General features: G+C 35.6%; 5 protein-coding genes and 1 non-coding gene across 6 annotated transcripts; 3 read left to right on the top strand and 3 right to left on the bottom strand.

Moving 5' to 3' along the window:
- The first annotated feature begins 556 nt into the window (after positions 1–556).
- On the top strand, positions 557–5,438 carry LOC114179950 (probable sugar phosphate/phosphate translocator At1g48230). The gene is made up of 9 exons (XM_028066467.1): positions 557–1,021; positions 1,132–1,239; positions 1,722–1,753; positions 1,840–1,890; positions 2,692–2,753; positions 2,834–3,095; positions 4,385–4,650; positions 4,723–4,817; positions 5,000–5,438. Exons 1-9 carry the CDS (start codon positions 938–940, stop codon positions 5,174–5,176), a joined length of 1,137 nt encoding a protein of 378 aa, XP_027922268.1. The 5' UTR covers positions 557–937; the 3' UTR covers positions 5,177–5,438.
- A 543-nt stretch (positions 5,439–5,981) lies between these two features.
- Positions 5,982–10,729, bottom strand: LOC114179418 (novel plant SNARE 13). The gene is made up of 10 exons (XM_028065758.1): positions 10,319–10,729; positions 9,492–9,584; positions 8,975–9,068; positions 8,639–8,676; positions 8,279–8,376; positions 7,216–7,295; positions 7,090–7,146; positions 6,907–6,999; positions 6,742–6,816; positions 5,982–6,508 (listed from the first exon to the last, which is right to left on the bottom strand). Exons 1-10 carry the CDS (start codon positions 10,393–10,395, stop codon positions 6,404–6,406), a joined length of 810 nt encoding a protein of 269 aa, XP_027921559.1. The 5' UTR covers positions 10,396–10,729; the 3' UTR covers positions 5,982–6,403.
- A 2,447-nt stretch (positions 10,730–13,176) lies between these two features.
- LOC114177182 (pyruvate dehydrogenase (acetyl-transferring) kinase, mitochondrial-like) lies at positions 13,177–16,094 on the top strand. Its single transcript, XM_028062439.1, has 6 exons — positions 13,177–13,697; positions 13,906–14,146; positions 14,277–14,457; positions 14,604–14,751; positions 14,855–15,074; positions 15,478–16,094. Exons 1-6 carry the CDS (start codon positions 13,446–13,448, stop codon positions 15,534–15,536), a joined length of 1,101 nt encoding a protein of 366 aa, XP_027918240.1. The 5' UTR covers positions 13,177–13,445; the 3' UTR covers positions 15,537–16,094.
- On the bottom strand, positions 15,890–16,085 carry LOC114180025. Its single transcript, XR_003603602.1, has one exon. It is a non-coding gene; the product is annotated as a U2 spliceosomal RNA (small nuclear RNA).
- Positions 16,095–16,150: 56 nt separating the features above from the next.
- LOC114177505 (pentatricopeptide repeat-containing protein At5g66520-like) lies at positions 16,151–18,359 on the bottom strand. The gene has a single exon (XM_028062879.1). It carries the CDS (start codon positions 18,338–18,340, stop codon positions 16,526–16,528), a length of 1,815 nt encoding a protein of 604 aa, XP_027918680.1. The 5' UTR covers positions 18,341–18,359; the 3' UTR covers positions 16,151–16,525.
- A 576-nt stretch (positions 18,360–18,935) lies between these two features.
- Positions 18,936–22,318, top strand: LOC114177827 (probable GTP diphosphokinase CRSH, chloroplastic). The gene is made up of 4 exons (XM_028063396.1): positions 18,936–19,363; positions 20,206–21,138; positions 21,310–21,594; positions 21,815–22,318. Exons 1-4 carry the CDS (start codon positions 18,986–18,988, stop codon positions 21,947–21,949), a joined length of 1,731 nt encoding a protein of 576 aa, XP_027919197.1. The 5' UTR covers positions 18,936–18,985; the 3' UTR covers positions 21,950–22,318.

Raw genomic sequence — 22,318 nt, 5'->3', positions numbered from 1 at the left:
CCTCTATCCCAATATCTCTATCGCAGTATCACCACCGACACAACATCATAAATGCACAATGTATCCGTAACGTAAGCACAATAATTATACCACTCCAAAATCGCACAAAATTTTTAAAAATTAAGATCATACAAAGTGAAATTTTATCTCAATTTAATTACAAACATAAAACTATTCACATTGCTACAATATTCAATGAGTGGAAATATACGAAGGATAAGTTTAGATAAAATTTTAAAAAGATCATTTTAAAAAAAAAATTAAATATGCATTGCATTTCAACATGCATTAGGTTATTTTGTAAAGACTTGTAAATTATATCATAGCTTACACAAGTCAAACTCCTTAGAAAACAAACCACACATGCTTAAACTTTTTTTTTTAATTGATAAAAGTTTCTATGTGAGTTCAAAAGGTGTTATTGTTTAAATTCCGTATAAATAAAATTATTCTGAAACTAAAAAATAATATAGAGGAATATTATATATATATATATATATATATATTTTTTAGATATAAAAAAGTTTGAAAAGTAAGAGACAGAAGGTACTGTGTAGTACCAATGTTGCAGGTCCGTTACTCATCCTCTGCAGAGTCACCCATTTCACACACACACATATACTCTCACACGCTTCTTCTCCTCTTCACGCGCTCTCTGCTTCGTTTGAACCCCACTCGCGAGAACCTGGATCTTCTCTTCATTGCTTCGCGCCATAGATCGCCACAAACGCTTAGCTTCTTGGCTTTTCTGCACGTGCCCTTTTCTCTCTTCTTCGTGTTCCAGCGTTTGAATCGATGCTGCAACTCCAAAGATACGAACTTTGCTCCATTTTAGGAGATGGGTCTTGAGCAACCGCGTTCACCTCATCCCAGTTTTGGATTCTCGTGTAACTGAGCCTTTTCTGCTTCAGGAGCTTCTTCGTTCTTTGCGACCAAAATGATTAACAAAACGCTTTTCTTCACTTATTTCTACTTGTTTGTCTACATTTTGCTTTCTTCTGGAGTCATTTTGTACAACAAGGTATATTAATACGAATGTATATATGCATAGCAACCTTAAACTAGTTTTTACTTTTAGTTGAAGCATCTCCAATGTAGTATCATGTTTTTTCTTTCTAATAATTTTTGCAGTGGGTTCTGTCTCCAAAGTACTTTAACTTTCCGCTTCCTATAACACTCACCATGATTCACATGGGCTTTTCTGGGGCAGTGGCATTTTTTCTTGTCCGGGTCTTTAAGGTATGTTATGGCGCTTCTGTTTTGGTGTTGTGTTGTTCTTTGAGAATGCGCTCCTTTTGCTGGTTTATTGTCAATTTTGTTTGCCTTTAGTATTCAGCGTTGGCTTTGTTTTGACCAAAAAGTGGAATTGTGTGCTAAGTTTGTACGGTGGATGTTACTGTGTTCTTTATTCGAGTGTATAGGCTTTGATCTTTATCGCATCTAGGGGCACCGCTGTCATGTTCTGTTAACTATAGTTTTCTTTTTTGGGTGAATCTCAACTCAATGATGTGATTTCTAAAAACCTTTTTATATGCATACGTGTTTGTAAGTGTTGATGTTAGTGTTTCATTTTCATTAAGATGTCCTACTTTGTGCCCTTTGCACAACTCTTCCTCTTACCTGAACTTTTTAGTGCCTTCTTTTCATTACCCTTGTTTGGATCACTTTCTTTGCCTGGTTATTTGATTATTTTAAGTTATTTTCCTTTTCTGTGATTGCAGGTTGTATCTCCTGTGAAAATGACATTTGAAATGTAAGTGTGTCTTTGATTTGAAGGCTTTTTGAACTTCTTTTCCTTTGTCAACTTCTTTCTTAAGCACTTTCTTTATTGCATTGCAGATATGCAACTTGCGTGATACCGATAAGTGCCTTCTTTGCTTCAAGTCTTTGGTAAGCAGTTCAACACGGGCAAACTGAAGTTGCTCTGAGTTGGGATCAAACTTACCCTCAGATTTGATAATGGGAGTATCCTTCACATCTGTGAAAAATCTTGTTTACTTGCTAATTAGCTTTGACTGATTTTGGCCTACTTTTTACCCTTCTTTTCTGCACCACTCTTCTGAATTATCTAGACCTGGGACTTAACCAGTTTCTCAGCAGGATCTTGTTTTCAAAACTTTTTTCTAATGTAAACAAACCCGTTTAAGGATATTCGGACATTAGCCTGCAGTAGAATGGAGATGGCGAATCGACTAAAACTATTAAGATGGTACTATAGGCATGAAGTTATATGTTCTCTATTGAAAGCCCTTTTTGAAAGAATCTGGTGGCATAATAAAGAGAAAAGTGTATCATTCAGTGTTTGGAATGACCATGATTCTCTATTCAATGATAGGTCATTGTGGAATAGGTTGTGTGGCCTTAAGTCATTGTATTATACTTGCCTCAAACTTGTATTTTACTTTTTGTGTCACCACGGTGCTAGTATATCTAATAGTTCCACATTGTTTAGAAGTTGAAACAAGGTTAATTTTGGGATCAGAACACTCACACATTTGTAATTTGTTAATTTTCTATCATTTTAATTAATCCGTTCAAGCTATGATGTTTGTAAGAAAATTATGATAGCTCACTTGTACTACTTTGGTGGATGTTTTGTGTTTCTCTAATCGCATGCTCACACCTTGTGCAATATCAGTACTTGTGAAAAAACAGTCAGGTTTTTATGAAGAATTTATTATGTCTTTACAGGTTTGGTAACACAGCTTATTTGCATATTTCTGTGGCATTCATCCAGATGCTGAAGGCTCTAAGTACGTTTTTAACAGACATCACATGCTTTGCTTACCCCTCTGAATGATTATTTTGTTGATTCTAAAACATGATTTTTCAGTGCCCGTGGCAACATTCCTGGTGGCTGTTATTTGTGGCACTGACAAAGCAAGATGCGATGTGTTCTTCAACATGTTGCTGGTCAGTGTTGGAGTTGTCATTTCCTCCTACGGAGAAATTCATTTTAATGTAGTTGGTACAGTTTACCAGGTCACGGGCATTTTTGCTGAAGCTTTAAGACTCGTCTTAACACAAGTCCTTTTACAGAAAAAGGGCTTGAGTTTAAATCCTATTACAAGCTTATATTACATAGCTCCATGCAGGTATATTTGTGGTTTTCTCTATATATAAATAAATTAATTGAGTCTATGCAGAGGTCATATTAACCCACCTGTACAAATTTCTCTGTTCCTACTAGCCATACAAAGCATGTTCCCATCAGTTATGGTCTATGTAGGTACTGACACGGACACTTAACATGACACAGGCACAAACACTTTGACACGTGTAACTCCCAAAATGCAGGACACCAGAACATAGATCTATATATTAAATCATTATGAATTATTTAAATTGACAATCAAGATTTATATATTCAAAATCATCTATAAATATTGTTAGCCAAATATAATAGTCGAATCATATTGTCACCTACACAAAAATTGATTTAATCCATTTATCTAACATTCAAAGTGTGAACAGAGGATATAATTCATTAAAGACATTGCATCTCCTTCTTGATCATTATAATTGAAAAAGACACTTTAGTCGAGATTCATATAAAGAGAACATATTAAAAAATTTCACATTTTATGAAGATATGATAGGAGGTTAAATATAAAATTCTCAATACTACATATATAGTTCATGTATTTGTGATCATATAAGATTTGTTTCTTATTTCTGTAATTATAATAGAAACTTATACAATAAATTTGAGTTTTTAGAAAATCATTGTATTTATTTTTATTAAAATTGTGTTAGAGTTGTGTTAAAATTATGTCAAAACAATAGAAATTTTTTAGATTGAACACTTCACCAATACGTGACATAAGCGTGTCGGTGTTAGGTACATGTCACACATAGGAACATGTTATTTAAGAGGCATGTCCAAGCTTCAAAGATGATATACTCCCCTCAATGGATTTGATTTGGCAGATAATTATGTGCTAATACGTGATTAAATGTATGATGCACAGTATCAAATAGGGGGAGACGCTTATTTTAAAAATAACTTGTACATGATATATTCATAATATAATAAATATATAACTGCAACTCTGCATGTGCAAATTAAAATCGTCTTTCTTAAATATTGATAAAATAAAAAATTATAAATTATTATCATCCTACATCCATACATCCATACATCTATGATTATCGATCAAATATCGAATACAGATACGTAGAAAGTATCCTTGAAACAATGTATGCAGAAGTCATTCTTGTACTTTTAGTTTCTTATAAGTATATGATTTTTGTCATATCAATTTTATTGCTTCTGTTATTAGGTGGTTTATACGCTGTTATCGGTAGCATCAATGCTTGCATTTGTTCAAAACCAGCTTACCATATGTTATCTGCTCATTGATTTGTACTTTGTTGAATGCAGTTTTGTGTTTCTCTTTGTGCCTTGGTACCTGCTGGAAAAGCCCGTGATGGAAGTTTCGCAGATTCAGTTCAACTTTTGGATATTCTTTTCCAATGCTCTGTGTGCTTTAGCCTTGAATTTTTCCATTTTCTTAGTAATCGGTAGAACTGGTGCCGTAACCATACGGGTTGCTGGAGTGCTTAAAGACTGGATATTGATAGCCCTTTCTACCGTTATATTTCCAGAGTCAGCAATAACATGGCTGAACATAATTGGCTATGCTATTGGTAAGTTTTGTTTGAAAAGATCAATTCTTTTTAATCTCCCTCCCTCCTCATCCTTTCATATTTTACCTGCAGCACTATGTGGAGTTGTGATGTACAATTACATCAAGGTTAGGGATGTCAGAGCCTCTCAATCACCTGCTGAAATTATTCCAGATCGAATGACAAAGGTATCTTCTTGGCATAACTTCAGAATTTGTGTTTGAGTCTATGTAAACTTGTTATGCATGTTAATATGAGTTAAGAATGAAGTAACTGACAAAGATCAGGAAATTTTTATCGCATATTTTAGCATGGTCATTTTAATTTCTAGTTTATTCATCTTGCCTGATCAAATTCCATCGACATACAGGACTGGAAATTCGAGAAGAGGTCATCTGATTTATATGTGGCAGATAATGTTGGTAACAATGGAGGAAATGGTTCTCTTTCTGATATGAACTTTGATGAAGAAGCACCGCTAATTTCGTCATCAAGGGTGTCTCATATTGGACGCATGCAGCTAGCCAACCATGCCACAGGAAAATGAAAACCCCATTACAATATTCATCATATATTTTTCCCCTTTTGGAGAAAGAACAAGTGGAAGTTGGTAAAAAATACCACTCTTTATTCTTTCTCAACTAGTATGCTTTATAATGGAATCGTTCTCGCTTGTTCTTTGTCATGTGTTGATCTGGGGTATAAGACCAGAGTGGGGGACCCAGTCTCCTCTTAATTCCTATATCAGTCTAAATTTATTACCACCATTTGGGGCACAATTTTGAATAAAGGTTGGTTTTCCTTGAAAAGGTCTCTCTAAGTATCTATTTGTATAATAATCATTGTGTTGCAAAAGTGTGTGTGTGTGTGTATATATATTCTTAAAAGTGAATGACCAATTGATTTTAGGGATAGAGATCATCAGAATAAGATATACTGGTCTTTTACTTGAAACTTACATATCAGGGCAGACTTGCTTCTTCGTGTATCTCCATTATTTATTCCACCTCATTGCAGTGTAACAAACAAAATAACTTTCTAAATTTCAAGACAAGGCGATGCAAGCTAGTGTTGGAGAAAAATTAGTTGTAAGTCAGAAATCTGTTAATACATTCTGATTTGGGTTGCGTCTTCTACAGTTAAGGATGAGTCCTAACATAAAAACTAACGGATGAACACTCAGAACATTATTGGAATTTAGAGAACAGAGCACGTTCTTTCTCATTCAAAAAGGCAGGTTAAGTAACTGTTAATATAGAAGAAAACTAAAAGATCTTTTATAAGACTCTTTCGATAAACTGACAAGTAACTATTTTTTTCAAAAATAAGTTAAATTAAACAAATATTAAGGCTTGAAGGCCAAAGAAACTTTATATGAACAACTGCAAGCTCAACCCTGAACGTAATTTACAAAAGCAATCCATCTGAGTTCGGAAAGTGTGTGTACATTAAAGAGAAATAGGAGAGGGGGCGGGGACAAATCTCACTTTGAATTAGACATATACAGAACGAATTTAACAGCATTACTTTCTCTGGTCCTACACTTTTGGAATGTTACAATAACGAAACATGGCACTCGAAAGAAAAGCAGAAGGCTCTCGTGTGATTTACATAAAATCACAAACAAGGGTATGCAAGTGTACAATATTTAATTAATTGAAGAGACCAAAATAATGCCTCCAGACAACAATCCTCTAACTTCCGCCGCAGCAATGAGAACAAGAATCAAGTTGGTAGGAGTAGGACGCAGTTCACTCTTGTTCAAATATAAGAATTAATCGAAATGATCTGTTGTCCTTGCATACAAAAGCCTCCTTGTGGGAACTGGAGGTGCCAATCCCGGGATATCCCTAATATCTTTGTTGTGGGGATTCACAATCTACACAAGATAACAGTTAAAACAGAAAGATAGAGTAGGTATTGCATAAATATGAAACATTTATTAGTGCACAGCGGAAAAATCTGTAGATGACACATTGACCATAAGCATTTCTTTAATTGGCAATCAGTAGTGCGGATCATCATTAGTTCTTTAAAAACTGTAGCATAATTCGAGAGGAAAAAAAATCCAGTAGAAATTCATTAAAGTAATGGATGACATGAAAATGATACCTTCACGACAATAATGGCAATCACACCACAGACGATGAGAAACAGAAAAAGCATGATGCACTTGTCTGTAGCTACCTGAAATAGGGAAACACAACTTAGTTCAATGGACACAGTCTTGAAGAAAGGTAAATAAATAGTGCATGGAAGCAATCAATTGATACCAACCTGTCTACCAATCTCCTTAACAAGTTGGGAGGCCTTCTTAATTGAGAACTGAATTGAATCAAGTTCATTAACAATACGGCCCATTTGTTCAGTCTGCAAAAATTAATAAACAGAAATAAAGGTCAAATTGTTATCTCTCACTTTTTCCTTCATATTAGGATACTCAATGCAAATCAGACTTACTTGGCCTTTCAAGGTAGCAGCAGTTTGGGTGCCAACTTCAATTGTTTGATGTACAACCTACATTTTGAAATAAGTAAGAAAAAGGTCCAGCAGCAGCAATGGAGGTGTAACTATGAAGTGACTCACCTGCTTAGATCTCTCAATAGCCTGGTCAGTTTCATCCATTGTCTTTGTCCCAGCATTGATTAGCTCTTGATTTGACATTTCTATAATAGAAGCAAAAAGGCATTATTGCTAAAGATAATTAGGACATTTACCAGTTACTTTAATATTTGCTACACAAAAATATAATAAGCATGCAATGGGTGTGTTTGGAAGGCTTGTGGACAAGTTGTCTTATGACATAAGTGAATGTGTAGGCGTTGAGACTTAAGAGAACACACAGAACAGCTGACAGTGTTAATGAAAAAAGGCAGTCATGCTATGGAAAATTGATCGACAGAACATGGAAGAGACAATCGGAGTTTGCATGGCAGCACTATGTCATATTGGGTGTCACAGAATGGTGGATCGGAATAGCCATGGCAGAAATTGCAATCCCAAACTGCACACATCTTCACAAAGAAGCCTAAGGTCAGCACAACCCGACCGAACCTGAGGCATGCAATCCCTAGTTCTTTTTTCTCTTCTGGTTTCTATTCTCAGTTTTAATTATATTTCTATTTTTTTTTTAAAAAAAAGGGTTGGGTCATACAACCCAATCGAAACAAAACATTAGAAACTTAACCTGCCCATACACCCTAAGCCACAACCTCCTTTTTGGTTCATGTACCCCCACAACGCTGCTGCTCTCACCACCTGTGAATTGTGTCACAGCCCGCAGCTATTTAACAAGCTCTCCAAAATAGCTTATGAAAACAGCTTACAGCTAATTGCTCTTCAATTGTAGAAACAACTCAAACAAAAGTACATTAATCTTAGGTACTTATTCAAAAAACTCTTAATTGGTCATTTTACTACATGATAAGCTGTTTACCCAAATGCACACCCAACCCCAAGAAGGACACACCAACAAAGATAAAAGCCTGAAGTATGCCTTTGCAAAAATTAGTAATCACACAATGCACAAATTCTATATGGAAACTTATTACAATAGAAGCACAAATGTACTCTGAAATCAATTTCATTAATATGTAAAGTTCTGACAACACCTCATTGAACCAGTTACTAATTCCATCAAACATCTTACCTGATGCCAGTCGAACGTTTTCATCAGCTGTAGGTTCACTTGCTCCAGCTCCATTGTCAAAAAGTTCAAGTTTTTTATTTCCAATGGTGTTCATGTACCTGTTTATGAAGTGATAGCGTAAATCCTCCTTTCAAAGCTCCAAAACCTTATTTAGCAGTAGAGTCAACAAAAAGGGAAACTGAATTTTGCTTTATTGGTTCTGCTAATCTTTGCAGCAACATTTATCATGAATTCGTGATTCAGAATATTGAATACGCCCATAAAGAAAACTGGTCTTCACAACTTGATTTGCTCCATAACTTTGAAGAAAATCAATTTGATATGTTAAAGAAAGAAATGGAAGAATAAAGACAAACTTACGTTTTTCGCAATGCCACATATGAGTTTAGCTCTTTGATCTGCAAGAAGAATGTACATTAGCAAACACAAAGACTTGGCTGTTTGTTTAAATGCACAGGGAATGTGAAACAACTGTGCACAATCCTCAGACACAAGCTATTTTCTGATCGTCTGGGAATCACTTTAAGTGTCTTGACAATACTCAAAGTAATTGCCATTACTTGAAAAATACTAATAAAGTTGTTACACGTCAAAAACAGAATAAGCCGGAAGATCAATTCAAACTTTGAAGAATTAGATACAGTATTTTCAACATGAGCAAAGGAAAAATTGAAAATAAGTGTTCTGGGTACTGACCATTGATTGCTTTTCATCATTCAGTTGCTTATTCACTTCTGGGGGATTTCTCCCCTCTTCATCTTTAATTTTACGATCAAACTCCTTTATCAACCTGAAACCATTAATCACAGGGAATTTCACTTCTTTCAGAAATGGGACATTGAAAAAGGGCAAATTTAGTCTACCTAACAAATAAGAAGTCTGGAAAGCACATCGACAGCATGATAAACAACAAAATTACTACCCATTTCTTTTCCCTAAAATATTCGATATAGAATAGGTTTGTTTTCCATGTTAGCATCACCCAATCCTGGGAAATTGGTATAAGGTGTAAATTCCATTACAGAGCTTTTGCTATTACATTTAACAATAACAAGCAAATTTTCCACCATGCTAACCTGTGGAGAGAAGAAAAGGAGATATTTTGGACAGAGTGCATTTGCCTCCCATTCAAAGTTTTATTATCTTGTTTAGAGAGATACACTTTACAGTGAGTGATGACAGGATTAAAAATATAAAATACATAACTACTAACCTTTTGGAGTCCCTCATCTTGTCCGTGAGTTCTTCAAGCTGATTAGTTTGTCTATTGGCATCTTTAATCTTATCCAACTTCTGGAAGCCATTTCTGGATGCAAAAGGTGAAGCATGTCAACAAATAAATAAACTAAGCAAGAAATTACAGATCATCCACATTATAGCACATCCCCAACCCAACTGCTTAAACAATGGGACCTATTCACAAAAGTCATTAATCCCTGGTTCTTTCGTTAAAAACAACTATGATCGTAACACCAACTAAGGATACATTATCTCGAGACTAAAGCAAAAGAAAAGTACAACCAAGCCACAAATCACTTGTATAAAGAGAAACAAAGGAACGATAACGTCACTACCAACAACTGGTTCAACCCACCATTTGAATGGGAGAGGGAAATCTAAGTCATCCAAGACAGTAATATTAAGAGGTTCAAGAGATGAAAAATAAATCACAGTGACCGAAGACGAAAACATGTGTAGTGGTAAACAAAAACAAGCAACTCCACCCTAGAGTCTCACTACCCGTTAAAGTCCAGATGAAAACTCTTCTCGTCTGCATAAATAATACAAACGAATCACCTGAACAGAAAAGCTACAACACTACCCAACCCAGAGGCCAAATAACCCCAAGTCTGAAATCACAGAAAATCACATTTCAGAGGGTAATCAACCAATCCCCCAATGTCAACAATCATAAAATCGCAAATCACAACATCTACCACTACCACCAAGATTATCATCAATCAAATTAATTTCTTAATCTGAAGGAGTAGTAGAGTGATACACATAATGATAAGAAGAGAGAATTAAGAGAGGGCATACGCGAGGGCACGAAAGTTGTCGCGAATTTCACCGTGGATCTGCTCGACCTCAGGACTCATCTGCAAATTGGAGGCCATAGCTGCCGGAGATTAAGTCTGCCCCCAGAATCCCGGCAAGAAAACGAAAAACCTAACGTGGAAGACAAACCCTAGTCGGTTGGTGAGAGAAGACGATTAGGACGGCGATGCATAATAATTGTCAAGAAAGGAAGGAAGAATGCAGAAGAAGAATGTGGAAGGTTTGGATTGGGTGAAACTGAAAACTGAAGGAACAGAGAGTGGGAGAGAAAGCGAAAGAGAGAGCAGAGGCAGAACAACACACGAAACAGAACACACCACAACACAACGAGGAACTTCGACCTGTGTGTGCTGTACAATGAGATGGAACAAACGATGGAATTAGGAAAGGAACCGTTGTCAGAAAATATTTTATTCTTTTATATCATTTTTATTTTTATTTTTTTATTTTTTAATTAGTTATTCAAGGTTATATTAATCCACTCTGTTTTTCATCGAATTCTTTTTTCTTTAGCGATGAAAATAAAGAAATTATAAACTATAAAACTAAAAATAGAATGGATGACAGCTTGGCACAACGAGGGAGAGTTTTGTCGTCATTTGTTTATTTTCTTTTTTTCTTTTAAATAAAATTAAGTCTTATACCAAAAACAGCGTCTTAGTCAAAATGAGATAATTTTAATAAGATGACAAAATAATTTGTCATTTATGACGCATCTCTTACTTTATCTTATTTAGATGAATCTATTTATGATTAATGTCTTTAAATGAAATTTTTAGGATAATCAATTTTTAATAATAAGTTTAATCAATTTCATTAAAAATAATTGTGCATAGTGTAAGGTAGGGATAGTGGTTGTTTTGTTATGAAGTGTGATGTGCTGTTTGTGGGTCTCCTCTCACATATTCCCATCAACCACTTTGCCTCACCTTTCAATTCACTTTTAACTCTAATTTCAAACATTATCATCATCATTCATCTATCTACTCTCTCTATCTATTTTTTCAAACAACTACTACTATATATCTATACTTTTGGATTTCAGCTTATTGTATTTTATAAACAAAAAATTTACATTTTTTTCGTCTCCCTTTTAGGAGTAGTGTAGTTTTTTATTTTTATTTAATTGTATGACTTGAGATTTAATTACTATATAAATTATTTGAGTATTTTTTAAATTGAATTTTTATTAGAAAATTATTCTATTCTTTTAATAATTTTTTTGTTTTTAAATTAAAAAAATTAAAATAAGAATCACACCATGAAAAAAATAATTACAGAATTAAATTTATGAAATATTTAGGACTAACTAATGAAATTGATTCTGTTATTTATTATGTTACCTTTCATGTGCAACTAAAAGTAATTGTGAATGAGTTGAATCTAAATTCAAACGGGCCGCAAACAATTTCATAAATTATTACTAAACTCATCATCTTTAAATACGACAACAATCTTTAGTGTCATTATTAACTAATCTTAATTTCTGTCATATCAGTTTTTATAAAGTATATAGTGTCGTGTTAAAAAGTCCATTATGGATGTATACACGTATGTCAAAAATTACCCTTTGAGGATAGTAACTTTTTAGTATAAAAATAAATCTATATTCAAATGATATATATTTAATACTAAGCATTTTAAAGATTAGAAAATTTGAATTTAAGTTTCACATGAAATACTACTAAAATTAAGGAAGTAAGATGTTAACAATAAAACTTGCAGATTTGGAATAGTCTTTTCTTAATCAACGAATATATATTATATATATATATATAATATCAAAATGATTGATTTATCAAGACATATCAGCAAAATTAAATCTTGTTATAATATGACCAATGTAATGTATCATGTTTTACATAAACTTATACATAATGTAGTAGACTATATTAACAACAATGAACATAAGTTTAACCTATACATAAAGATTGACATTACTCTCAACTCGAAATCTTAAGACAATGAATTTATGGACCTGATCTTTATATGATGTTCAACTTTCTATTTTTACTCAATATGGGACTTAAACTTACATTTGAATTCTCAACAAAAATGAATTAAATGGTGTTTGGAATTAATTTTAATCACTAGAAAACTATTTATTAGTGTGAAACAAAAGTCAACACAAGTTTATAAAATTTTAAATGTTAGTTATATAATTTTGAGGTCAACCATGGACATACATTTGTTAAGTTTGAAGGTAGTTAAAATTTTAAATGTTAGTTAAGTTCATTTTAATAAAAATACATTTGTTTTCTTAAAAGAAAAATGAAACATCCTATTGATACTAATGTTAAGACCCATTTTGAATTTTAGAAGCTAATTATCATATTTTTATAGACTTAGTTTATTTTCTTATTTATACACAAAAATTGAACAATGTTTTGTCATGTTCTTTCCCATGCGCTTTGGTAAATGAATATTCAAAAAAAAGTGAAAGATGGAATAGCTCCATGATAGAGGCAAAAGTCATTAGGTAATATTCAGTTTTTTAATTTCATATTTAGATGCTACTAAGACTGCAACGAAAAACAAAGGTTATTATGGTACATTCTTTTGATTAATGTAAAAGGCACACTTTATTATTATTATTATTATTGTTTACACTAATATTTTTTATATATAATACTTATCTTCTTCTAAATTCTCTGAAACATAACATGCCATGTATTAGCGGAAAATAAATTCAAGTTACAAGAAGGTTGAAGAGAACCGGAGTAGTGAAATTTACTCTGAGAAATAACGAGACATTAGATGAAGAAACATAATAATGTTAGATTATATAATAATTTGTTGTATGTAATTGTGGTTAAGTGAACAAGAGACAAACATGTGTGAGGGAGAGAGAGAGAGCCACGTGCCAACAGCAGAGCCTCTGAATATTCTGTAATCTACAAAGGAGAGAAAACTGCGGCAAAACGCCACACAAAAACTGAAACCTTTGACATCAATGGATCATTCACCCCTTGTTTTTTTCAGACACCTTTTGTCCTTTCACTTTTCAACTTCTCTCTCCACTCTCGTTTCTGTTATTGGTTTCATCTATGTCAGTTCCTAGCTCTCGGTTTCGTTTGGTACATGTTGTCGTCGGGTCCAGGAACAAGACATGTCGGTTAAGGCTAAGCAAACGTTGCCATGGTGCAAAAGTTTGATGAAGGAGGTGAAGAAATTGGGTGCTTTGAAGCAGACAGGGGTGAGTCTGAGGTACATGATGGAGTTTGGTTCCAACCCCACCCCAAAGAGTTTGCTCATCTCTGCTCAGTTCCTTCACAAAGAGCTTCCCATTAGGATTGCATGGAGAGTCATCGAGCTTCACGATCTCCCTCATGGCTTGTCTCAGACAGTTCCTGTTTTGAAGGTTCTACCTTTTACCTCCCTTTTCTTGAATCCGATAAAACCAATTTACATTTAATCATGTGAAGGTTGAAGATGTTTGTTTTGAAGCCTTTATGGGTTTCCATTGTGCACTTTCTGGCAAGTTTATGGTTTTTCTAGAAGTAATTTCTGGTTCTGCAGATGGATTATTGAATATTGAACTTTGTGCTGCTACTGGTTCATGTTTTTAGGTTAGAGATTGGTACTTGGATTCTTTCCGAGACCTTAGATCTTTCCCTGAGATCAAGGATATGGATGATGAGAAAGAATTCACTGAAATGATTAAGGCTGTGAAGGTGAGACACAACAATGTGGTTCCTACAATGGCCTTAGGTGTTCAGCAATTGAAGACTGTTTACGAGGATCCTAATGAGATTGATGAGTTTCTTGATCGTTTCTACATGTCAAGAATAGGAATCAGAATGCTCATCGGTTAGTTCCAACAACACACTTTCTAATGAGACTAATCAATGTATCTGCTACACAATTTGTGTACTTAAATCTTTATAGCTGGTTTTCAAATTCGAAGATATTACACATATTTTTCATTTGATGGATTCAGGGCAGCATGTGGAGTTGCACAACCCCAACCCTCCTCAAAATTGTGTTGGTTACATACACACAAAACTGTGTCCTATGGTTGTGGCTAGGAATGCAAGTGAAGATGCTCGTTCCATGTGTTATCGCGAATATGGCAGTGCCCCAGATGTTAACATTTATGGGGATCCTGAATTTACTTTTCCGTTAGTATCAGTCCTTTTTTTTTTCTGTGAATTCATCATTTGTCTTCTATTCATTCTTCATCAAACCCTCTTATATGCATAGTGCTTGGAATGGTCTGTTATGTTCTTTTTTTTTTTTTATCTAGAATTCTGTGTTTTTGCTATAGGTATGTTTCAGCTCACTTGCACCTTATGGTATTTGAGTTGGTTAAGAACTCACTGCGTGCTGTGCAAGAGCGTTTTATGGATTCTGACAAAGTTGCTCCTCCAATCAGAATAATAATAGCTGATGGAATAGAGGATGTTACCATAAAGGTAGGTTTAGGTTTCCATCATGAACATGCTTTTATTTATTGTATTGGGGGTTTTTTACCTGCTATAATCAAGGTCTTTTTGTGTTTAACAAATGACATGTTAGGTCTCTGATGAGGGAGGTGGAATTGCAAGAAGTGGTCTTTCAAAGATTTTTTCGTATCACTACAGTACAGCCAGAAATTCATCGAATGAACCTGATCCTTCTGATCTTGGAATAGCTGGTAATGTAACAATGGCTGGAAATGGTTATGGACTTCCCATTTGTCGTTTGTATGCTAGGTATTTTGGTGGTGATCTTCAAGTAATATCTATGGAAGGATATGGTAAGTGAACTATTACTCATTAGGTTTTTCATTCTGACTTTTTTCTACTTTCCAACATTCTACTTTGCTAAAGCATCATCACTTTATGTTTCTTCTTTCCTTGGCATATGAACTGTTACAGCTACCACTTAGGTTATATCTCCTGTGACATGTACCAAATACTCCATGAAAATTATTCATAAGAGGACGTGTTCAATATCTTCAAAATATAGAATGTGGACAATACTTCAATTTAGTGATGGACATAATTATATTAAAGAAAATATTACAAGAAATCTAGAATTCCTTTTGAAATGTTATACTTACACCTGCACTTAGCTGATATCTTTATATTGATTAATGATTTTTATATTCAAAGAATTCTGAAGATTTGATCCATTCATAGATTTGTTCTTCTTTGCAGGAACAGACGCATATCTCCATTTGTGTCGTTTGGGAGACTCTCAAGAACCTTTGCCCTGAAATTAAAAAGTGAATACTTAGCATGAAATAAATACCAAAGCTATGTAACACTGACAATGAGAACCACTTTTAACATTGATTTAGTTCTAACAATTTGGAAGTCTTATAAATATCATCAATACTCTGTAGCTTGTAGAAAATATTTATCAATAATTATAATGATTCTCTTATTAAGTCTTTACAAAACTCCTTTCCACAGATTAGTTACATCACACTATTAACAGAGTTAGAAAAGTTAATTCCTAAATTATACAAAATACTTAAATATAGTTTTTGGATTGTGTCAGGATTATGCAATAGGGTACCAGATAATAAAACTAATAAGGAATAAAAATAAACTTTAATACTATATTGTAGGGTGTGCCAGGCTCAAGCTATAGTGCAAGACTTGAGCGACACTCGAGATCCCCAGTAGCAAGCCACTGTAGTGAGATCTCCCCTTCAAAAAATTAATTTAATATCGTGTGGACCATTGGCCCACATATCAGATATTAAACTGATAAGAACAGATACTACACTTGATCTTAGCCAAAAGGCCGAGAAAGGTATGAGTGTTAAAGGGAAGAAAAGTTCTTTTTATAATAACCTTCAGAGGGACTCTTGTCTCATCTGGCCAATGTGGGACTTATTGCTGCAGTTCAACAGTTCAATACTATGCACCAGCTACCTTTGTTCCTTGTATGTATTCTCCTCTTCAACCTTCCAAAGTATCTACTGGCTGATGATGATAAGTTAAAATTTAAATAGCGTTAATTTTTAATGGTGAGATTACTGCCTGGGAGCACTCTTTATCCACATTTAGGCCTCAATATAGTTAAAATTTGAGGATACAAGCACCAACCAAGGTAACTTTTTGCTACTGATATGATTAGATGCAGAGATACACGTTAAACGTACTGCTTGCTTTCGGATTCAAATGAAATGTGCAGGATTTATATATCCATTTTAAGAAAAAAAGAACAAAATTTGGTAACTGATCATAGTTGTAGTTACCAATAGTCTTTACATGAACACTCTCCATTACTAAAATGGTGGAAACGATTTCTATCCCTTATTATTATATCACAATCATAAACCTTCGAGATCAGTTTACTTGCTTGATGACAATCTTTACAAACCCTCAGATTCTTGGTGACACGTAGGGTCTCCCCTCGTTTACTCTTCAACAAACCATAAGCAATTGCAAGTTTTTCACTGTGGTACAACAGAGGATTCTCCCTTTCCTCCTCAACAAGATCATGCAACACACCATCTGTGTCAGGAACATAACCAAACACCCTGATTGCTTCCAACATCTCATAAACCTTAGCATATAAAACCTGAGCCAGAGGATGATCTCTTCCCCCTGCAACAAATTCATTCACCACTCCCTCCATTTCTATCATGGAAAATCCCGGTTCCTTCTTCACTCCCCTCTCATTCATCAATTTCCTCACACCAGCAACTTCTTCCCATTTTCCACAACTAGCATAGATATTACCTAGTATCACATATCGCCCACTATTTCCAGGATCTAGTTCAATCAGTTTTTTTCCTACCTCCTCCCCCAACTCCAAATTCCCATGAATTCTGCATGCTCCAAGAAGTGCACCCAACACAGCAGCATCAGGACTCATAGGCATATCGTCTATCACCTTTTTTGCTTCCTCTAACCTTCCAGCTCTAGCAAGCAAATCAACCATGCAACCGTAATGCTCCTTGGTGGGTTCAATGCCATGAACATCAACCATGTAACGAAAGTAATAAAACCCTTCCTCAACCAAACCCGAATGAGCACAAGCAGTAAGAACATTCACAAAAGTGATGTCATCAGGCAAAACCATTCCTTCTTCCTCCATCTCCCTGAAAAGCCTAATTGCATCCTCTCCTCTGCCATGCATTGCAAACCCCCCAATCATGCAATTCCACGAAGAAACTCCTTTCACTTCCAACCCACAAAACACCCGAAACGCCGTGTCCAAACAACCACACTTGCAATACATGTCAACAATGGTTGTGCCAAGCTTTGAATCCAACACAATCCCATTCCTCTCAACACATCCGTGTATCCATTTCCCTTGCTCTAATGCCCCCACTCCCGTGCACGCAGAGAGCATAGTAGCAGCCACAAACCTATCCACCTCCACCTCCTCCACCCTCATCCTCCGAAACAAATCAAACGCCTCACGAAACCGGTTGCTCTTGACAAAACACGCAATCATGGCGTTCCAAGAAACCCCGTTCTTGGAAGGCATGAGTTCAAAAACTCGAAAAGCTTCGTCCACGAGTCCCCACTGAGAGTACCCAGAAACAAGGCTCGTCCAAGACACGACATTTGGATGAGGCATGGTGTAAAACACCCTCCTGGCATCATCCAAGGACCCGAAAGCGAAATACACGTGGATCAAGTTGTTAAGAGCGAAGGTATCTGCTCCAAACCCGAATTTAAGAACGTGTGCATGGAGCTGCTTAACTTCTTGTTGGAGTTTGCAGGTCCTTATGAGAGAGGGGAAGGTGAAAGAGTTGGGTGCGATGGAACGTTGCAGCATGTGGGAGTAGAAGAGGAGGGAGAGGGAAGGGGTGTGGGAAATGGAGAAGGCTTTGAAGAGAGTGTTGTAGAGGAAGGTGTCGGGGTTGGGAAGAGTGGTGAAGAGTTTGAGGGCGTAGTTGAGGTTGCCGTGGTTGGAGAGGGAGCAGAAGGTGAAGATGCCAGACACCGCATGGTTGTCGGTAGAGAGTCCCAGACGGAGGAGGAGAGAATGGTGCTGCTTCGCTTCCGCCATGCTTGAACATGGCCATGGCGGAGCAACCAAACAACTACTCATTTCAGCTCACAACACTGCACACACCTTATCTCTTCTTTTTCATTTTTTTTTTATATAAAAATATAAATAGAAAAATTGCACCTCCTCTTTTGTTGTGTTAAATGATACTCCTTGTTTTATTTAAAAAGTTTTATATTCATTAAATTTTAATAATATGTTCATAGATAAAATAAGAAAGTGAGTGTGGTTTAATTAAAAATATAAGAAATGTAAGTTTTATTTATAAAAGAAGAGACTGATCATATGTGAAAATTTTAAATTGCTTAGCCCCAAAAGTTACTATTTCCCCCGCAAACTTATGTTATCCATTTCAGTGAAGCCACTTCACTTATGACTAAAATAAAACTAAAAGTTAATTTTTCAAGTGCCATCTCATGCACACATTTTTTGTTTTTCATATTGTTGTTTTGTTTAACTAAATGTTTACTTTTAATAGTATACAAGAAAATATTAAAATTGTTTTATTATAATATTCGTAAGGTAAAGATGATTCATTTAACGTGATAAAATTGTAGTTTAAAAAGGTATATTTCTCAATTATTATTTTAAAAAAAATATTAATTTGAATGAAGGGTAACGATCCAACCACAAATATTGTTGTTGTCGTGGTCATCGTGGGGGAGAAGAGAGAGAAAGGTGAATTGAATGGAGTCGTTACAGTGGGTGGCTCTCCATTACCCCATTCGCCACGCCCTTTCCAAACGCACCGTTTCCCTTCCACCCGCTCACTTACTCTCCGAGGTGCTCCGGCGCCGGACAGTGAGCGGCGGCGGGGGGCGGTGGTGTGGTCCGACGGCGTGCGCGGTGGAGGTTTCGGAGGGAGGGAAGATGGTGATGGAGTTGGTGGGAGTGTTCAACGAGTTGACAGAAAGAATGAACGTGTTGTCGACGAGCTCATCTCGTCTTCTGTTCAAGTGCCTCAAACTCTCCATCCCAATCCTCCAAGCTTCTCCTCTCTCTCCCGACGGTCGCTCCCCTCTCTCCAAGGCCCTGTCAGTCGCCATGCTCCTCGCCGATCTCCAAGTTAGTTAACACTCCTACTTACTCACCACTTCTTTTGTATTTTTTCTACTTTCGTTCTTAATAGTACTATCTATGGTATTTTAGCTTACACAGTAGATGCTTGTTTTTTATATGATTAAGATCTTAATAAGTAAATGTTTTGACATGTTATATATATATTTAATATATGGCTGTTGACATTTTCTTCTAAAATAGAATACTGAAATTCAGCTTAGATGAAAAGAGGGTACCTTAATTAATGGATCACGTGTGCATATGAAGATAAATGAAAATAGTTTGAAATTTTTTTGCTAGTTATAGGATAGTGCGTGAAATATATTTCTAAATAAAAGAAAAAAAAAGGATATTAAGAATGTTTGAGTGGGAGTAAGAATGGAAATGCATTTCAAGTTCTGCATTCTGATTTATAACACAGGGTTGATTTAATTTAATAGATTTTAAATCATATTAGTATTTCTCTAATTCAGAGCATCTCTGATCAAGAACTTTATCTGTGGACTTGTAATTCTCTTTTAGTATGCCCCTTCTTTTTATATGAAGTTTAAGAATATTCACTAACTTTTACAGAGTTCAACTTGAGTGTTTATTTTTTTAATGCTTAAGCGACCTTGTTTGTAATTGTTTATATAAACAAGTTTTTTATGAACTGTATAGGAATTCATCGGTTTAAATGGTATTCTCCAGTTGCTTAATTTTAAGAACCAACGTAAGCAATTACAATCGAGTTGTTCTTATAATGTCGTCCTTCCTTTGTTTATTGTCTTGTATGGGACATATTATTATTCTTACTATTATTATTTTCGTTACTGTTTATCGTTTGTTTATAGTGAATGTGAATGCAGATGGATGCTGAAGTTATCTCAGCCGGGATATTGAGAGAGGTGTTGGAAGCAGGCCACTTGAGCTTACACGAAATCCGGAATCAGATTGGTTTGGCCACTGCTCATTTGCTTCACGAGAGTTTGCGTGTGAACAATATTCCATCCAGAATAGATGTTGTGGATGATGACAATGCTGCTGCATTGAGAAAGTTCTGCCTCACTTACTATGACATCAGGGCTTTGATCCTGGACCTGGCTTTGAAGCTTGACACGATGAGACACCTTGATTATCTGCCCAGATATCAGCAGCAGATAATTTCTTTGCAGGTTATGAAGTTACATGCCCCTCTTGCTCATGCAGTGGGAACTACCTACTTGTCACTGGAATTGGAAGATCTCTCGTTTCAGTACTTGTTTCCTTATTCATATCTTTATTTGGATGCGTGGTTGCGAAGTCATGAGACTGGGGGTGTATCTCTTATTGACATCTACAAGGAGGAACTTCTCCAGACTCTGAAGGCTGATCCCTTACTCTCAGAACTTGTGGATGGTATATCGGTAAAAGGTCGATATAAGAGTCGTTACAGCACCATGAAGAAGCTGTTGAAGGATGGTAGGAAGCCAGAAGATGTGAATGATGTGCTTGGGATGCGAGTGATATTGAATCCTAAGGGTGGAGAGAATGCGTCAGAAGCTGGAGAGAGAGCATGCTATAGGTCTCACCAGATAATCCAATCTATGTGGAAGGAAATTCCTTATCGGACAAAGGACTATATTGCCAGGCCAAAAGCAAATGGTTACAAAAGTTTGCATATGGCAGTTGATGTGAGTGAAAATGGTAAGATCAGACCGTTGATGGAAATACAGATAAGAACAACTGAAATGGACAGGTTAGCAGTTGGTGGAACAGCAGCCCATTCGTTATATAAGGCTGGCCTTACCGATCCTGAGGAGGTTAGTGTCTTCTTTCACAGAAATGAAAAATATATAAAAACAGAAGCAATGAATTCTATACATATCTAAAAAACATACACATAGAGACATTGAACTTTTTTTTATTCTTTTATCTTCTTGGGAGATCGCATGAAAGAAATCGGCATTTATGTTTTAGTTGTTGATGCTCAGGCGAAGCGTCTGAAGACCATCATGCTGGCTGCGGCTGAATTGGCTGCTCTGCGCCTTAAAGATTTTCCAGGTACAAATCATAAAGGGACTGAGACTGATCAGAGGGATAGAGTTTTTCGCCTTCTTGACAAGAATGGAGATGGTAAAATTAGCATTGAGGAGCTCACAGAAGTGATGGAAGAGCTTGGGGCTCCAGGAGAAGATGCCCGAGAAATGATGCAGCTCCTTGACTCAAACAGTGATGGCTCCCTCAGCTGTGACGAATTCCATATGTTCCAAGAACAGGTGATTTGATATCCTGTAACAAACAATAAAATTTGATTTGTTCTTTGCTAAGTGTGTGTTCGTGGCTTTCAGAATTCTTCTTTCACTACATCTTCATGGTTAAGTCAGAAAAATTGGATAAGTCCAAACTAACTGTGATTTGGACTAAATTATCGATTGGTGTCATTTTTATGATATGAGGCTGGTTAATCTGTTCTGATCTGTGGTAAATCTGTTGTAGGTTGAGTTGGTGCGTAATCTAGAAGCCCGAGATGATCAATACAAGAAAATATTGGATGAGAAGCTTCGTGTGTCAGATGAGAGTGGTTTAATTCAGGTTTATAATAAAGAGTTTGGCAACAGGCTTGCGAGCTAGTGCTGCTGCTGCATCATCTATCTGGAACGAATGACCCAACAAAAACACAATTTGCTCCACTTGTGATATGATCATTAACCATCAGCCTCTGTAAGTAATGTACTTTTCATGTAAACTAATTACAATTAGTGGCATAGTGAAATTCCAGTGATTAAATTTCTCTATGAGAATATAGGAGAATCTAAAATCCAACTTAATATCAAACAGATAACAACTATATGACCCTATAATGAGGATTGATGAACTGTTGGGTAACTATTCAAATGGTTCTAAACATGTTTTACTGTTCTTGATATTTTGACGAGGTAAGTTCGTCAACATGTATTGTGGGGATATCATTCCTTATAGTTAAGGCTCCATTTCATATTA

This window comes from Vigna unguiculata, chromosome 3, assembly GCF_004118075.2.
Source record: "Vigna unguiculata cultivar IT97K-499-35 chromosome 3, ASM411807v1, whole genome shotgun sequence".
Classification (NCBI taxonomy): domain Eukaryota; kingdom Viridiplantae; phylum Streptophyta; class Magnoliopsida; order Fabales; family Fabaceae; genus Vigna; species Vigna unguiculata.
This window is presented reverse-complemented; position numbering and strand designations above follow the sequence as displayed.

Coding starts and splice junctions, on each gene's coding strand:
- LOC114179950 (XM_028066467.1), top strand. CDS start 938: ATGATTAACAAAACGCTTTTCTTCACTTATTTCTACTTGTTTGTCTAC. Junction 1,240..1,721: donor TTCTTGTCCGGGTCTTTAAG/GTATGTTATGGC, acceptor CTGTGATTGCAG/GTTGTATCTCCTGTGAAAAT. Junction 1,891..2,691: donor TTCTTTGCTTCAAGTCTTTG/GTAAGCAGTTCA, acceptor ATGTCTTTACAG/GTTTGGTAACACAGCTTATT.
- LOC114179418 (XM_028065758.1), bottom strand. CDS start 10,395: ATGGCCTCCAATTTGCAGATGAGTCCTGAGGTCGAGCAGATCCACGGT. Junction 9,585..10,318: donor GACAACTTTCGTGCCCTCGC/GTATGCCCTCTC, acceptor TTTTGCATCCAG/AAATGGCTTCCAGAAGTTGG. Junction 6,509..6,741: donor TTGCCATTATTGTCGTGAAG/GTATCATTTTCA, acceptor TATCTTGTGTAG/ATTGTGAATCCCCACAACAA.
- LOC114177182 (XM_028062439.1), top strand. CDS start 13,446: ATGTCGGTTAAGGCTAAGCAAACGTTGCCATGGTGCAAAAGTTTGATG. Junction 14,147..14,276: donor AGGAATCAGAATGCTCATCG/GTTAGTTCCAAC, acceptor TGATGGATTCAG/GGCAGCATGTGGAGTTGCAC. Junction 14,752..14,854: donor TAGAGGATGTTACCATAAAG/GTAGGTTTAGGT, acceptor ATGACATGTTAG/GTCTCTGATGAGGGAGGTGG.
- LOC114177505 (XM_028062879.1), bottom strand. CDS start 18,340: ATGAGTAGTTGTTTGGTTGCTCCGCCATGGCCATGTTCAAGCATGGCG.
- LOC114177827 (XM_028063396.1), top strand. CDS start 18,986: ATGGAGTCGTTACAGTGGGTGGCTCTCCATTACCCCATTCGCCACGCC. Junction 19,364..20,205: donor TGCTCCTCGCCGATCTCCAA/GTTAGTTAACAC, acceptor ATGTGAATGCAG/ATGGATGCTGAAGTTATCTC. Junction 21,139..21,309: donor GCCTTACCGATCCTGAGGAG/GTTAGTGTCTTC, acceptor GTTGATGCTCAG/GCGAAGCGTCTGAAGACCAT.